The sequence below is a fragment of the Balaenoptera musculus genome, chromosome 7 (assembly GCF_009873245.2).
Source record: "Balaenoptera musculus isolate JJ_BM4_2016_0621 chromosome 7, mBalMus1.pri.v3, whole genome shotgun sequence".
Lineage (NCBI taxonomy): Eukaryota > Metazoa > Chordata > Mammalia > Artiodactyla > Balaenopteridae > Balaenoptera > Balaenoptera musculus.
Window position 1 is genome coordinate 59,344,826 of NC_045791.1, and position 17,851 is coordinate 59,362,676.

At 36.0% G+C, this 17,851-nt stretch overlaps 1 protein-coding gene across 1 annotated transcript in view; it reads right to left on the reverse strand.

Moving 5' to 3' along the window:
• The window catches only part of TTN (titin), a 287,707-nt gene that overhangs the window by 135,343 nt on the left and 134,513 nt on the right, over positions 1 to 17,851 (reverse strand). Inside the window, exons 140-153 of the mRNA XM_036857396.1 lie at positions 17,648 to 17,731; positions 17,355 to 17,438; positions 16,790 to 17,158; positions 16,379 to 16,462; positions 15,190 to 15,264; positions 14,940 to 15,023; positions 14,333 to 14,407; positions 13,570 to 13,662; positions 12,895 to 12,972; positions 11,850 to 11,918; positions 11,608 to 11,697; positions 11,174 to 11,470; positions 10,256 to 10,336; positions 473 to 556 (exon numbers count right to left, since the gene is read on the reverse strand). Coding sequence (XP_036713291.1) covers positions 473 to 556; positions 10,256 to 10,336; positions 11,174 to 11,470; positions 11,608 to 11,697; positions 11,850 to 11,918; positions 12,895 to 12,972; positions 13,570 to 13,662; positions 14,333 to 14,407; positions 14,940 to 15,023; positions 15,190 to 15,264; positions 16,379 to 16,462; positions 16,790 to 17,158; positions 17,355 to 17,438; positions 17,648 to 17,731 — 1,647 coding nt within the window. The remainder of the gene's footprint in view (positions 1 to 472; positions 557 to 10,255; positions 10,337 to 11,173; positions 11,471 to 11,607; positions 11,698 to 11,849; positions 11,919 to 12,894; positions 12,973 to 13,569; positions 13,663 to 14,332; positions 14,408 to 14,939; positions 15,024 to 15,189; positions 15,265 to 16,378; positions 16,463 to 16,789; positions 17,159 to 17,354; positions 17,439 to 17,647; positions 17,732 to 17,851) is intronic.

Sequence of the window (17,851 nt, forward strand, 5' to 3'; positions counted from 1 at the left end):
CACAGCAAAAGCACTTTCAAGGCTAGCAAGGCGGTTCTTTCCATAGCCCTCTCTATTCCCTCCTGAGGGGTTGTTAGGATATACCTTTGACAGATAAAACTTCAGGCTTTTGGGGAGGCTGCACTTTCTTTTCCCAGACAACTTCTTGGGGCACCTCAGGCACTTTAAAGATATTAATATTTTTACGTTTAGGAGTTACAAGAATCAATACAAACAGGAAATACATTTATACAGGAAAAGACATTTTCCCAAACTTCTAATTTCCAGCAACATATACCTTCATCAGGAAGGGCTTCAGTCTTTATGCGACGAACCATATATGTTTTCTTTTCAGGGAAAATTTCTTGGGGAGCTTCAGGCACTTAAGAGATATTAGTAAAATTACATTTAGGAGTTATGAGACCACGAGAGCAAAATGTTTTCGAGAGCAGAAGAGTTTTATCTTCTTAAATCCAAGGTGAGTGACAGCTACCTGTAACAGGTGGGACTTCTGGCTTTTTAGGAGGCATCACAGGCACCTTCTTTTCAGGGACAACTTCCTTGGGAGCCTCGGGCACTTAAAAGATATTAGTAAAATTACATTTAGAAGTTATGAGATCACTGGAACAAATTATTTTCAAGAGCAGAAGAGCTATGCCTTTTTAGGCCTAAGTTTGTGACAAATACCTGTAACAGGTGGGACTTCTGGCTTTTTAGGAGGTGCCACTGGTGCTTTCTTTTCAGGGGCAAATTCCTTGGGAGCCTCAGGCACTTAAGAGATATTAGTAAATTTACATTTGTGAGTTATGTGACCACTAGAACAAAATATTTTCAAGAGCAGATGAGTTATATCTTCTTAAACCTCAGATCGAGGACAAATACCTGTAACTGGTGGAACTTCTTGCTTTTTAGGAGTGGCCATAGGCATTTTCTTTTCAGGGAAAACCTCTTTGGGAGCCTCAGGCACTTTGAAGATATTAGTAAATATACATTTGAGTCATGAGGATCAACACAGACAAGAATCACATTTACACAGCAAAAGCACTTTCAAGGCTAGCAAGGCGGTTCTTTCCATAGCCCTCTCTATTCCCTCCTGAGGGGCTGTTAGGATGTACCTTTGACAGATAAAACTTCAGGCTTTTGGGGAGGCTGCACTTTCTTTTCCCAGACAACTTCTTGGGGCACCTCAGGCACTTTAAAGATATTAATAGTTTTACGTTTAGGAGTTACAAGAATCAATACAAACAGGAAATACATTTATACAGGAAAAGACATTTTCCCAAACTTCTAAGCTTCCAGCAACATATACCTTCATCAGGAAGGGCTTCAGTCTTTATGCGACGAACCACATATGTTTTCTTTTCAGGGAAAATTTCTTGGGGAGCTTCAGGCACTTAAGAGATATTAGTAAAATTACATTTAGGAGTTATGAGACCACGAGAGCAAAATGTTTTCGAGAGCAGAAGAGTTTTATCTTCTTAAATCCAAGGTGAGTGACAGCTACCTGTAACAGGTGGGACTTCTGGCTTTTTAGGAGGCATCACAGGCACCTTCTTTTCAGGGACAACTTCCTTGAGAGCCTCGGGCACTTAAAAGATATTAGTAAAATTACATTTGAAGTTATGAGATCACTGGAACAAATTATTTTCAAGAGCAGAAGAGCTATGCCTTTTTAGGCCTAAGTTTGTGACAAATACCTGTAACAGGTGGGACTTCTGGCTTTTTAGGAGGTGCCACTGGTGCTTTCTTTTCAGGGGCAAATTCCTTGGGAGCCTCAGGCACTTAAGAGATATTAGTAAATTTACATTTGTGAGTTATGTGACCACTAGAACAAAATATTTTCAAGAGCAGATGAGTTATATCTTCTTAAACCTCAGATCGAGGACAAATACCTGTAACTGGTGGAACTTCTTGCTTTTTAGGAGTGGCCATAGGCACTTTCTTTTCAGGGAAAACCTCTTTGGGAGCCTCAGGCACTTTGAAGATATTAGTAAATATACATTTGAGTCATGAGGATCAACACAGACAAGAATCACATTTACACAGCAAAAGCACTTTCAAGGCTAGCAAGGCGGTTCTTTCCATAGCCCTCTCTATTCCCTCCTGAGGGGCTGTTAGGATGTACCTTTGACAGATAAAACTTCAGGCTTTTGGGGAGGCTGCACTTTCTTTTCCCAGACAACTTCTTGGGGCACCTCAGGCACTTTAAAGATATTAATAGTTTTACGTTTAGGAGTTACAAGAATCAATACAAACAGGAAATACATTTATACAGGAAAAGACATTTTCCCAAACTTCTAAGCTTCCAGCAACATATACCTTCATCAGGAAGGGCTTCAGTCTTTATGCGACGAACCACATATGTTTTCTTTTCAGGGAAAATTTCTTGGGGAGCTTCAGGCACTTAAGAGATATTAGTAAAATTACATTTAGTAGTTATGAGACCACGAGAGCAAAATGTTTTCGAGAGCAGAAGAGTTTTATCTTCTTAAATCCAAGGTGAGTGACAGCTACCTGTAACAGGTGGGACTTCTGGCTTTTTAGGAGGCATCACAGGCACCTTCTTTTCAGGGACAACTTCCTTGAGAGCCTCGGGCACTTAAAAGATATTAGTAAAATTACATTTGAAGTTATGAGATCACTGGAACAAATTATTTTCAAGAGCAGAAGAGCTATGCCTTTTTAGGCCTAAGTTTGTGACAAATACCTGTAACAGGTGGGACTTCTGGCTTTTTAGGAGGTGCCACTGGTGCTTTCTTTTCAGGAGCAAATTCCTTGGGAGCCTCAGGCACTTAAGAGATATTAGTAAATTTACATTTGTGAGTTATGTGACCACTAGAACAAAATATTTTCAAGAGCAGATGAGTTATATCTTCTTAAACCTCAGATCGAGGACAAATACCTGTAACTGGTGGAACTTCTTGCTTTTTAGGAGTGGCCATAGACACTTTCTTTTCAGGGAAAACCTCTTTGGGAGCCTCAGGCACTTTGAAGATATTAGTAAATTTACATTTGAGTCATGAGGATCAACACAGACAAGAATCACATTTACACAGCAAAAGCACTTTCAAGGCTAGCAAGGCGGTTCTTTCCATAGCCCTCTCTATTCCCTCCTGAGGGGCTGTTAGGATGTACCTTTGACAGATAAAACTTCAGGCTTTTGGGGAGGCTGCACTTTCTTTTCCCAGACAACTTCTTGGGGCACCTCAGGCACTTTAAAGATATTAATATTTTTACGTTTAGGAGTTACAAGAATCAATACAAACAGGAAATACATTTATACAGGAAAAGACATTTTCCCAAACGGCTAAGCTTCCAGCAATATATACCTTCATCAGGAAGGGCTTCAGTCTTTCCGTGACGAACCACATATGTTTTCTTTTCAGGGAAAATTTCTTGGGGAGCTTCAGGCACTTTAAGAAATCAGTATTTTAACATTTAGTATTGCAAAGATCAGTGGGAACAGCAAAATATTTTCAAGACTACAGGAGCTATTTCTTCTTGAACTTGACGGCATGGGGACTTGTACCTTTAACTGATGGAGGTCCTCTCCTTTTGGAAGGAACTCTTTTTGCAGGAACACCTTCTTGAGCAGCTTCAGGCACTTTAAAGACATTAGTATTTCACATTTAGGAGTTAAAATGATTAATGAAAACAATAACCACAATATGTCAGCAAATGTAGTTTTTTAGAAGTTTCTTCTCTGCCTATTCTCCCCTTGCCCCACCAATCAACTAAGTTGAATGGGATTAGCAGCATCCTTGAGAAGATGGGCTCACTCTTCTCTAGCAACTAGTGGAGGTCCTATGACCCTGTAGACCCTCCTTATGAAGTATTTGTTGAATGAACACTTTTAATAGGAGGGTTTTCTGTTTTGATAGGAACAGTCACACATATTTTCTTTTGAGAGGGAACTTCTTGTGGAGCTTCTGGTGCTTTAAAGATATTAGTATGTTTACATTTAGGAGTTAGGAAGAACATTAGAAAAACATAGTTTTAAGAACCGAAGACAGACAATTTCTTCAGTATCTGTTCAGAGGTGACAGGTACCTTTCACAGGCAGAGGTTCTGCCTCTTTAGGAACATCCTCAGATACCTTCATTTCAGGAGCAACTTCTTGCACAGCTTCAGATACTTTGAAGATATTAGTATTATATTATACTTAGAGGTTAAGGGATCAGTGGAGACATTAATGACATTAACTGAACCCAAGTGACTTTTATGTCTACAAGGATGCTTCCTTCAAGAACTGGATGAGGTAGAAAGTCTTGAAGAAAGGAATCAAATCTTGTCTTTATTATTCCCCAGCTCCCTAGCACCATGCACATCGTGGGCATTTGTTAAATAAATGAAGGAAGGAATGATAGAATGATACCTTTAGTGGAAGGTGTTTCAATTTCAGGGGGAGCAGCTATGAGTATTTCCTTTACAGGGACAACTTCTTGAGGTGATTCAGGCACTTTAAAGATATGAATTCATTGTACATCAGAGTGATGAAGAGCAATGAAGAGTTTTAGTCAAAACCCCACGTACAGGAATGTCCCAGACTGGGTGACCTCCCTGCTCCCCAAATCTGATTCTTTGGTAACAGTATGAATACTTGATTATCGGGAGCTGTTTTCTTGGTCATCTCAGGCACTATCAATATTAGTAATTTTATTTCTTTGAATGGTAGATACATAGGAACTGAGATAAAAATTTACCTTTAAGTGAAAAAAACTGAGTTTTAATTAACAATGTACTTTTTGCTATTAGTTTGAAGAAGATAAAACAGCTCCTTTCTTACCTGGATTGGCTTTATTTTGTACCCTCACCTTAGGCACTTTATTTTATTTTATTTTATTTTTGGCTGCATCAAGCGGCTTGCAGGATCTGAGTTCCCTGACCAGGGGATCGAACCCATGTTCCCTGCAGTGGAAGCATGGAGTCTTAACCACTGGACCCCCAGGGAAGTCCCTTAGGCACTTTAAAAAGGTGATTGTTTTTCAAGTAAAGGAGGAAGGAGAACAACTAAAATATTTCAAACAGAGAAAATGTTGTCAAAATGTTCAGATATTCTTTAAATTACAGAATATCATGGGCATTGTGAAGAATTTTGGGGGATGTTTTAAAACGTTCTCATTTGTTGATTTATCTGAAAATATTCAAAATGAGAAAACGTAGGACTCTTTACAAATAAAAGACAATGAGAGGAGCAAATAAATATTCAGGGCAGAATTCCAGCTTTAACTGGTTTTGGTTTTAACTGCCCTGGTTTTAGAAGGCTCTCGTGTAGAGATGATATTACAGATAGAACAGTTCCACAGTGAATTTAATATTTTATTTTCTTTAAGTCATGGTTTTCTAAAAATATTTCTATGATATTTAAGTCTTAGGGGAATTCAGTTATTTCAAATTTATGTGCTTGTTTTTGGTAGTAAGTTTATTTTAATAGAAGAGCAATTCAACAGGTAGTTGTATTATATCCTGGAATTTCAACCCCATGGAGCATTTGAATTACTAACCTATAGTCTACAGCCAAGCACCTCTGTCATTTTACGGCACTGATTTCTGCTTTAGAGCGGTGTGGGGTGAGCCTATTCAGTCTAGTTTCAGGGATATAAATGTTATAGGTGATCTCTCATATAGATTTTTTTTTCTAGCTAGTCTGAATTTTATTTTTTAAGGAAACAGCAATAGCTATTTCCATCTGGGTCACATCTGCACATTATATGTATATATATTTTCCCTGGAGGGCTCATAGATAAAATTTATAGCCCAAGCATCTCCATGTGTATAAAGTTATGGACTTTTCCCCCTTATGACTCATGGGGACATGTATATACCCAGTCGAGCTGCTACTTTGGGGGACCCACTTCTCTGAAGTGATCTCCCTGGTAGCATCTGGAGTTTTAGAGGTATTAGTATTTTTACACGTGGTGAGTACAACTACAACCATGAGACAAGAAAGTCAACCTTCTTCTGGCTTGTACCTTTTGGTGGTGGTATTTTTCTTCTTTTGGTAACAGGAGGTTGTCTCTCTGGAACATCTTCCTTGGAGACTTCCAACTCTTTAAAGATATTAGTATTTTTTCATTGAGAAAGGCAAAGACATGAAGACACGACTTACAAAGAAAGTTAGGGATATTAGCAGATATTATAACCTTAAATTAGAAATTTTATTTTTGTTCTAATGTTTATTCATTATATGAGTGGGATTTGACTTTTTAGGAGCAAGTCATAGATAGTTCCTTGTCTTGGGTACATTAGGGACACTAAAGATATTAGTATTTTAGCATTAGAGGTTGTGAAAATCTACACAAAGCAGTGAACATATTTTGCAGACTGATGAAGAAAGGTTTTCTTATTCAGATTTTCGTAACTAAGAATTATACCTTCAGTTGGAAGATGCTCTGGAAGACTGGGAACAACCTCAAGTAACTCCACCTCTGGAAATACTTCTCTGGTTGTATCAGGCTCTTTAAAGATATTAGTAGGTTTACACTTAGAAGTTATAAAAACAGTAGATTATATAACATGCAATTTTTGAGTCTTGAAGCCAAAGATATTCATCCAAGTTTGATGTTGTCGGAATGTACCTTTAGTTGCTGGTGTTCCTCTCTTTTTAGGAATAGTCACATATATCTTGTCCTCTGGAACAACTTTCTTGGGTGGTTCAGGCACTTAAAAGATATGAGTATAGTTATATTTATAAATGGTGAAGGAGAGTATTGAGCTTTTAAAATGAGCCAAAAATAAATTTTCTTCACTGGGTCATTGGTATTATATACCTTTTGCTACTTTGATTTTTGTCTTTTGAGGATGAGTCACAAGTACTTTTTCTTCTGGAGACGATTCTTCAGATACTTCATAAACTTTAAAGATATTAGTATTTATACAATTAGAGGCATTTCAAGGTGGATGAAGAATAGTGTTAAGAAAAACATAATACATAATACACATCTGTAACTCAAATGACTAGTACTACATAGATCCAAGTTAGTGACAATAACACACTGGCTAGGAAAAAGCCTCATTCCCAGTTTTATGATATATGACTTTTCAGCATTTCTTTATGATCATGATGGTAAAATTGAGGAATTCACTGGTCAGGGACTAGTATATAATTCTTTTACTTTGTCTGCAGAAAGCTACTGGTAAAATTTCCCTATTGTTGTTCATTTTTATGGATTTTTTTCTTAAAGAACAGGGTCGATGTTGAGTTGCACATCAAGAATTCTCCAATATTTGACCTACTGGAAATTCATGTAAGTCCTTTCCTGTTCCAGGAACCTAGTTATCTATATTTTCAAACCAAATCTAGTCTGTGGCTTCATATTCAATATGAATGTGAAAACCATTCAGAGATTGGAAGAAGAAAAGAAAAATAAGAATGATTAAATATTTGGAAAATAAGGCAACTGAAAAATAAAGATTTCTCCAGATTTCAGAAAGGAAGACTGGCTGATAATAATAACCAAACTCAAGTATAGAAAGGGTATTCAGAGGAGGGAGTCATCATATATTTTTATCCAAACCTATTATTATAGGGTGACAAAAATTGAATTTAAATTTTACATTCAAATAAATGGAAGGATATCTTGACTGCTGGCATTTTCACTATTCAGATTATTAAACAGTATTCTATTCAGAATATATTTTTACTCATATTATTTTACTCTTCAAATTAATTAATCATAATTTTGCATGAAGGCAAAACCAAAAATGGCTTGAGAATTCTTTTGAGGTTCTAATGGCCTTGTAAATCGATGGGTATTTGAATAGCGCTGCCAAAATGTTTACAACGATTGTTGCAAAGAGTAAAAAATACTAATGCTGAAGTATTTTGATTCTACATATCCAAGTAAAATATTATTATCAAGTTAAAGAAAATTGCCTTATGGTCTGAGAAAATGAATTGCTGAAAAGCAGAAGACATTTGTACACAGAACAGGTTAACAAGACAATGACAAATTCAACAAGACAAATGACTTTTCTAAAATTGGGTAATGGTATACGTACAGGACTCTTTATTTTTTAAATTGGTGAGGAAATATACCTTGTCTGAGGCTAACAGTCACTCAAATTATCTAATTTTAGCCAAATATTTTTGGCATGTTAGGATTTTACAGGATATTAGTATATTTACTATTAAAAGCTATGAAGACAAACACAGACGAACCAAAGAGAACCACCAGTTTTTCTACACTCACTGTACATCGTTGCATCTTCAGAAAGAACTATGGGTGATATTTCTTCTTGAATACTTTTCTTAGGCACCTCAGGAACTTCAAAGATATTAGTATATTAATTGTAATAAATACCAAATATAAGATATTAAGAATATAAAGAAACAAAATACAAATATTTATATCACTCACATTCACTTTAAGCCATGAATAAGTAAACATAGCGTTATTTCATGTTGTGATTAGTATCAGTGTATACCTTTAGCTGGTGGAACTTCAGGCTTTTTAGGAACAGCTTCACGAACTTTTTCTTCTGGAACAATTTTCTTGGATACTTCAGGTGCTTTAAAGATATTTATTTTAAAAAATTGCATCATTGGGTGTAAAATATCAAGACAAAAAGGGGCATCTAACAAGGAGAATGTCAAAAAATCCCCAAATTATAAGTCATCTAAACACACAATCAATGCATCTCTCTAGACGGCCTTGTTGATGAGTTGTTGATTTGTCATATTAGAAGGACTTTGCCCTTTGGATACAACATCATTTTCTATTGTCACTTGGAACATGTTTATTTGTTTCCAGAGCTACTTGAAAATAGCTTCCAAAATGAATTATTTTTGAAAAAGAAGTTGAGGGGTCAATATTTAAATATTGCTTAAGAAGAGGATCAATACAAATAAAACCAACTTTTAGGCTTAGGCCTGTGTTCCCAGAGGGTAGTCACAAAAGGGAGGATTATGTCATGGGACATAAATTGAAGTTTACACAATTCAGCCATTTTGTGGCGTTGAGGGGAGAACAATCTCTCTCTCTTTCTTCCCATAATAAATGAGTAAAAGGGAGTTTTGTATTAGTGGCGAATCAGCAAAGGCAGATACCTTTAGCTGGTGGAACTTTGAGCTCTTCAGGAACACGTACTTTTTCTTCTATCACAATTTTCTTGGGTACTTCAGGTACTTTGGAGACAATAGTAATAGTTTCTTTTACTTTTAAACATTCATAAAGATTTTTTAACAAGTAGAGCGTAAGAGAAATGTAAAGACAGAAAAGAACATAGCCACAGTACAAAATACAGACATCACTGTATCAAATACATTACAGTAATTAAAATGAGTTGAATTTTGATAACAAATACAACAACAAAAATCCAGGGGAATTTCCCATGTAAGAATCGTAAGAACTTGACAAGAAAAATGAATAAGACGCCTTCAGCTGGTGCTCTTTCTGCTTGTTTTGGTGGAATAATTGATATTTTCTCTTCAGTGATAATATTCTTAAATGCTTCAGAGACTTAAAGATGTAAGTATATATTATTTATAAGCTACTGTTTTTCATCTTTATTGTGACATTCAAGAGGTTTAAAAACTGAACAGGGCTTCCCTGGTGGCGCAGTGATTAAGAATCTGCCTGCCAATGCAGGGGACACAGGTTTGAGCCCTGGTCCGGGAAGATCCCACATGCCGCGGAGCAACTAGGCCCACGTGCCACAGCTACTGAGCCTGCGCTCTAGAGCCTGCGAGCCACAACTACTGAGCCCACGTGCCACAACTACGGAAGCCCGTGTGCCTAGAGCCTGTGCTCCACAACAAGAGAAGCCACCGCAATGAGAAGCCCGCGCACAGCAATGAAGAGTAGCCCCCGCTCGCTGCAACTAGAGAAAGCCTGCGCAGCAGCGAAGACCCAACACAACCAAAAATAAAAAACAAAACAAAAAAACAAAAACTGAACAAAGCAGGGACATTAAACACACAGTCACAATGTATTTATATTTACTAGGTCATTAAAATTAATAATTAACAGGAAAACAGGGATTTATCAATAAGCAGGTTAGTGAATATATAATCAAAGAGTACCAAAGAAGGAAAACTGGGTTCACTGTTTGGTTAGTAGTGATATTGCTTTGGGTATTTTAAGTATAACAGTGACTTTCTTTTTTGATAGAACTTTCTTTAGCCCCTCACCCACTTTCAAGATATTAGTTTGTTTTAGACATTCCAGAAACACAAAACACAGAAGAAAAACATCAAGTAGAATTCAAACTTGTAAAGCAGCCAAGGTGCTACTGTATGTAAAATTAGGTAAGTAATTTTTCACCAATAAAATACCTTTAGCTGGTGGCTCTTCTCGAGGAACAACTTTAGTAGGTGGTTTTTTTGGAGGGATGATTTTCTTGGATATCTCAGGCCCTTTAAAGATATTAGTGTTTTGGTTTAGCATGAACTCCTGAAGTATCATGGCCCACGATGACTAAAATTAGTACAATGAGGGCTCATAAAATGCTTTCTCTATTCATATTTAAAAAATTTATACCACACCTACTTCCAAAAAAGATTTGATTTTGCTAAATTTCATCTGTATTGTAAATTTACTGTGTATACTAAGCACACACACATTCCTTCATATTACAAACATATTATTAATTTGTTCAAGAGCTGGAGTAGTCTTGCAGAGAATGTATTTGTTGGTTTATCCTCAGAATATACTAGAATGCAGGTGTTACTACCACACTTCATTTCCTTCCTTAACGTTATTTCTCCTGAAAATATCGTAAAATGGTGGAAGATTTGGGTAAGTAATTATCAGTTTGTGAACAGTTGACTGAAATGCTAACAAAGCAATGGTTCTTTTGCCTGGACATGTAAATTCCTCAGTGAACTGAGGAGTTTCTTTCTCACTCAACTGATGACACTGGCCAGATATTTTGGTACCTGTAACAATCACGTAACACTCTTACTTGGATTTAAAAAGGAATCCACAAATTCATACCGTGAATTATGTTATCTCCTTAGGTAAGTAGATATCAAACATTATTATCTTGTTGGCTAAAATTATACTCTGTGGTTAATCTCTACTCTATATCAATCATTGTTATCAAGTAGTTTAAACTCATGCTTAAAGTATTTCATGATTTTATCATGGAAAGTAAGTGGGTTTCTAATGTCCAAAATGAATATGAAATGTACTTTAAAAAAGAAGTTAGAGCAACATATAACAATTTGTAATATCTGCACAATTCCCTATACCTTTAGGTGGAGCTTTGGGTTTTTCATATACTTCCACTTCTTCAGCCTCTAAGACTTCTATTACCCTATGGATTTCTTCAACTTCGTGTACTTCTTCTTCAGCTCTATACTCTTCTACTTTGAGGACTTCTTCAACCTCATGGAACTCTTCTTCTTCAAAGTATTCTTCAGCCTCATGGAGCTCTTCTTCATGAGCTTTTTCCACTTGTGCTTCCACTATTTCTAATTCTGCCCTTTCTTTTACTGCTTCCCTTTTGTGGATGGCAAATGATATTTTTTCTTCAAGAAGAGCTCTCCCTGAAAGAGCATCTATTTTAAGAGATCTTTTTTTTTTAAACACAGCAGAAATGAAGACGTAAATTCAAAATATAAAAACAACTGAGAAAGGCTTTCATGCAACAACACGTGAAAATCAAAGATCTTCCCAAAAGTACCTTTAGCTGGGGGAACAGCTTCTCTTTTAGGCACAGGGACTTTCTTTTCAGGAACTTTCTTTTCTGGGACTTTCTTTTGAACCTCAGGCACTTTAAAGATATAGTTTTAGTATTTGAGACTGTCAAGAGCAAGATTCCATAGGCAAAAGACATCAAAAACGATCAAGACACGTAGACATAAAACATAAAAATCTTAATGGAAAAGATTATAACAAAGTTCAGGTTAAAAAGAGAATATGTACCTTTGGCAGGAGGGGCCTCCTTTTTCTGAACAGGAACAGGTACTTTTTCTTCAGGAACCTTCTTTGGCACTTTAAAGATATGAGGCATTTCAGTTAGCTGACAATACTCAATGATAAACATGAAATAAAAACATCAGAAACAACATCAACATTACAATAATCAAAGTCTAAGAAGTCACTCTATTGTAAAATTGGATACCAATTTTAGAGGCTATAAAGATATTTTTCCAAATCACTCATTTGTACTAGCCATACCTTAGAAGAAGGTATGTCCAAAAAGAACCTGTGCTATCCTTTTTTTTTTTTAATAGCAGGGATTACCAATATTGGGCCTACTTCTACTATTTTTAATTTGATGAAGGCTTTTTTCAAGTGATTACCATCATAGAGTACTTAAGCCTTGATACACATGTCATGTTCTGCTGGGCACTATCGTGTCTGCTGAGGATGTCTATTGCAATAGGGACAGCATAACTTAATCAATTAGGAGTGCTACTGAAGCATTAACCTAATTAGGAACAATGAGAGATAGATGTTTTCTAATAACCTTGAATGCTCTGGCCAGATATTACAAAAGGTACACGAGGCTCTTTAAAATAATTATTATCTAAGCATTAGAACCGATAACCCCCCTCCATAAAATAACACAGTAGACATAATTATTATAATAATTACAAGAGAAAATTCGACTTATGTAATGGAATAAAATCTAGGAATGGAATGTTGGGAAGAAGGATCCATTGTAATGTATATAAGTATAGAGAGATGTACTATTAACATTAAAATTCTCAGCTATTTAAAATAAGAATATTCTGGAATAATTCACTCACACACACACACATACACACACATATAATCATTCATTAACATTCCAAAAAAGGCTAAAACAATCGAATGAATTATATTTGACAGGTTCTTAATCAACTTCATAAGTTTTCTATTTAAATGACTCTAAGAAAGTAATGAATGAAGATACTTTTGTTTTTTAAAAAGAAAATGAATGGGAATTTAAAGATATTGTCTTTAATAAAAGGATTTGTTATACCTTTAGCTGGTGGTGCCTCCACTTTCTTAGGAACAGGAGTAGGTGCTTCAGGTACTGCTTTCTTAACCACTTCAGGCACTTAAAAGATATTTCATGGACATTTTGAAAAATGACATGCAATTAACAGAACAACAACCATATACCAAAAAAACCCCCAAACACAAAACATTGGTTTATTTAAAAAATATATTAGCAACCTAAATGGTAATTGCATATATGAAGTACTGACTCTAAAGGTGAGAAAGATATTACTTAGAAATCCTATAAGCAAACATAATATCAACTATAAAAAGATTGTCATAGTCTTTAGCAATGATAGCCTAACAATTATTCTAAAGAGCAAACACCATAGAAATAGATTTTTCCCCACTTGAAGAAAAATACTAAGGATTGAAAACTAGGAGAAAGTATTACAATAGCATTTGGCCAAAAGAAAATTAAACTGTCAATAGCATAAAATTCTCTCTCTCATTCTAACTGAATTGTAGACGCAGTAGAAAAAGTTGGGTCAAGAAAAGGAACACAAAGTTTCAGGTGCCAGCTGTAATTAATCGTCAATTTATCATTGATATGATGTAAGAAAAGTATACTGGCGAATATCAGGTTTAGATGAATTCTGAGAAAGATTCGGAGCACCATATATTTTAAATGTCCAACTCATAAAAGCAGCTGTACCTCTAGGTGGCGCCACCTTCTCAACCTCCTCCATGCTAGGTGGTTCCTCTGGGATCTCTTCTTCTGGAATAGGCTCTTCAGGCTCCTCAAACACTTTAAAAAAGATTATTATTTTGTAAATTATTTTTATAATTCATTTGAATATTAGACTAAAATGATACATCTGAAAACTGAGGTTGTCTTATCAGCATAGTTAACTCAGCCTTCTAAATGCATGTGAAAACTCACTCATCCTTGAAAAAAGTCTTACTGTGTCTTCAAAATATGTTAGGCCTTTCACAGAATTTTAGAACTGGAAAGGACTTCAGAAAGAAATTAGTTTAAATTATTATTATTATTTTTAATGGAGGTGGATTTTTTTGAAGTCAAACATTCACTTAGGGGTAGAAGTCAGATTTTCTGCACCAGTTACTTAGGCTTAACTGGAACTCCTCCTGGAGAAGTTAATCCCACAACTGCCCACCAAGTCATCTGATGAAAAATTTCCCATGGCAAATATGGTTTCCCTTAAAAGATTCTCATTAAAGTAAAACAAACAAACAAACAAAACAAACAAGGAAACAAATAGGCTAAGCATGTAAGAAGAGAGATTTGATCGGTTTTAGTTTGCCTATCCAGTTTCTACTAGGTAAAGAATAATTTATTTTACAGTGTGAATACATTTATTTTCTGGAGTGAAATGTGCATTTACCTCCTGAAAATATTAGACAAAAATAAGACAATGATGCTTTTGAAAATGCTATTTTCTTAGAAAGTCATCTACCTTCAACTGGTGGAACTTCCTCCTCTTTAGGGACAATGATTCGTCTTTCTTCCACTTTCTTAGGCACCTCAGGAACTTAAAAGATATTGATTGTTTTAGGCACTTAAAATGCAAGAACCAAGAGGAGTACATAAAGACCAAGTTCCCCGTTTTTCAACACAAAAGAGTTAATAACAGAATGCACATGCACCAGATGAAACATTGACATTTCATAGCATCAGTTAATGAGACAAAAATAAGAGGTTTGTGGTTTAAGATAAAGGGTCCATTAAAGAGACATTCTATCTTTTACTGCTGGAGCCTCTACTTTTTTGGGGAGAGCAATGGGTACTTCAGGGACTGGTTTCTTAGGTACTTCAGGCTCTTTAAAGATATATAAGTTTAGTATTTTTATTTTGTAGGAACAATACACATAGACAAACCAACATAAAATACACAAACACAAAGTGGAAGAACTGACACAGCACAAACACGGGTGCAGCAGAGTCCCAGCTAACGACTACACACAGACCACACAATGCAAACGTCTATATGGAACATCCCTAAGTGAAGAGCATCACAGTTCAACATCGGGGCAGCAAACACACCCCTGTTGGGAGTGATGTACCTTTGGCAGGAGGAGCCACTGCTTTCTTAAGACCAGGAGGAGGCACCTTCTTTTCTGGCTCAGGCTTCTTAGGCACCACAGGCACTTTCAAGATATTATTTTATTTTGTAAGTTCAGTTTCACAAACACAGAGACAATGGACACCACGATAATGTAAGTTATGTTAACAAATACTGGGAAATGGGACATTTTGGCTTTTACAGGTGAAGAAAGAAATGGCAGTGTCTAATTCGCTTGGGAATCGCAGTACCTGTGGCAGGAGGAGCCGCCTCTTTCTTGGGAGTGATCACTTTCTTCTCTGGCACTTTCTTCTTAACCTCAGGCACTTTAAAGACATCATTCCATGATAAGAATTTATTGTGAGGGACAAAAAAGAGAGAACACAGGAAGTCCACAGAGAAAGACCAACATGCAAGAGTTGCTCAGGGTAGGGACCTAATGCAAGTCAGGAGCCCAAGTGTGATGATATAATTAGGTTTTGTGGAGGAAGGGATCAGCAACCTATCTGAATACCAGAGGACAGATGCTGTCATTTCATTCACTTAAATTTCACTAGAAATTAATTAAATCATTATCTAAAAAATATTTCTGAATTCCTGAAACCCAATAAAGGATTGGCTTTACTGTTTCACTGATTATAAGACTACTTAACCTAGTGGAGAGGTCATGGTTATTTTAAGTAGTGATGTCATAAACTTTTGCAGAAAATATTATTGAGCTTTAAGGCACAAATATATTATGTCCTGTACTATGAACTGATTGAATACGATAAATCTGGATACTATTCATTCAGTGATAGAGTACCTTTATATACCTTACTTTATTTTATCCTCACAATAATATCTGAGCCCACTAGAACTGACATTAGTATCCCCATTTTATAGGAGAGGAACTTTAGGCTCAGATCAGTTAAAGGACTTGCTCAGGCTAACACAGCAAGATACAAATTCAAGGCTAAAATCAAAACCTGCTGGGCTACCATTTGTATGTATGTATCAGAAGACATAAGCTATTATGCAATGCTTTCATAAATACATTAATCTTTCTTTTACCTTTTCATCCTGATGTTATAAAGGCACTTAATATACATGGTTGAAGGATGACATTTAGGAAGATTTGTTCATCATATTTTTCAGGTATTTTTTGTGTAGATAATTTAGCCTTGTAAAATATCTATATGAAAATTATTATGTTTAATAAAATTATAGGGAATTGGATAGAAGTTTTGGGGCAGTTTTGGGACAATACTTCCTTCCATCTTTGCCCTTGAATACTGCTTTGCAGCCAATAAAAAGTGGATATCAGTGTTCCTGAACATTTTTAGAAATTAATGTGACTATCTAGTTTATAAACATAAATTTTCCTAAATCCCAGTTCAACTATAATTTTTCTGGTGAATGTATGGATGAAGAATGTGCATTCACTTTGGGGAGGTGTACCTTTGGGTGGTGGAGGTTCCACTTTTTTAGGAGCTGGAACAGGGACTTTCTTCTCTGGTACAGGTTTCTTTGGCACTTCAGGCACTTAAAAACATTCATTTTAAGACATTAAAAATCACATGTACAGCACTGTATATGTAACAAAAAGACACATGAGAATAAGGCCACAAACAACTAACAACATTTCATATCATAAAATTTGAAAAGACATTCAGACGATTTACAAAAAATAGACACATAAGACAGACACAAAACAATAAGAGCACACATGTCTGGAATGTTTTCTAAGATTTAGATGGTAGAAGACATAGAGAGTAAAGCAACATAGATAAAATTAGAGATGAACAAAAAGATGGAAAGGCAGAATTCAACACAAAAGAGGCCTGATGACTTCAAGAAGAACTGCTATACCTCGTGCAGGTACTGGCACCTTAGGTTTAATTTCTGGAAGAACTTCTTCTTCTTCAGGTACAACTTCTTCCTCAGGTACAAATTCTTCCTCCCCAGGAGGAACTTCCTCTTCTTCAGGAGCAACTTCCTCTTCCTCTGATAGAATTTCCTCTTCCTCTCGTGGAACTTCCTCTTCCTCTGGTGGAACTTCCTCTTCCTCTGGTGGAAATTCCTCTTCCTCAGGTGGAATTTCCTCTCCTGCTGGTGGAACTTCCTCTTCCTCAGGTAGAACTTCCTCTTCAAGAACAATTTCTTCTTCAAATACAACTTTCTCTTCCCGAAGTAGAGCTACAGGAACTGGAACTGGAACTGGCTTGCGTTTCTTTGGCACTTTAAAGATATTTGTTCAATCGGACAAGCATCACTTTTATGTACAATATTCAAAACAGTGGGACAACATGAAAAGCAAATATTCTGTGATCATAAAGCATCAACTGTCACCAACATAAGTAATTATAGTTAGTGAGGCTGTATAATGCTAGTTAGTTTTCCTTGTTTGCCTTGGTTTTGTTCGAGATTAATGTACCTTTGGGTGATGGAGCTTCCACTTTTTTCGGAACAGGTGTTGGCTCCTTTTCTTCTGTGATGACCTTCTTGGGCACCACTGGCACTTTAAAGATATTATTTGTCTTTAAGAATGTGTTCTTTTACATGTCTTAGAGCAATAGACATAAAAAGGAATCATGAAATATCTGACTTTTATATTTCTAACAAGATAGACAATTGTTTAAAACATGTAATGCTATAAGGGAATTTGTATGTGAATATATGTAAATGTAAGGTTTTCTCCCATGGATTTTAAATGATGAAGCGATGTACCTTTTGCAGATGGAGCCTCTACTTCCTTAGGAGCAGGAACCAGCACCTTCTTCTCAGGCACAGGCTTCTTGGGCACTTCTGGCACTTTAAAGAAATGATTTAGAGAAACATTTTATACAACCTAAAATTTTGAGTCTAAGCGTAGTTCCAAAAAGATTAAGGTCATAAGAGTATGACCAAATTACTTCAAGAAGCATTTTACCT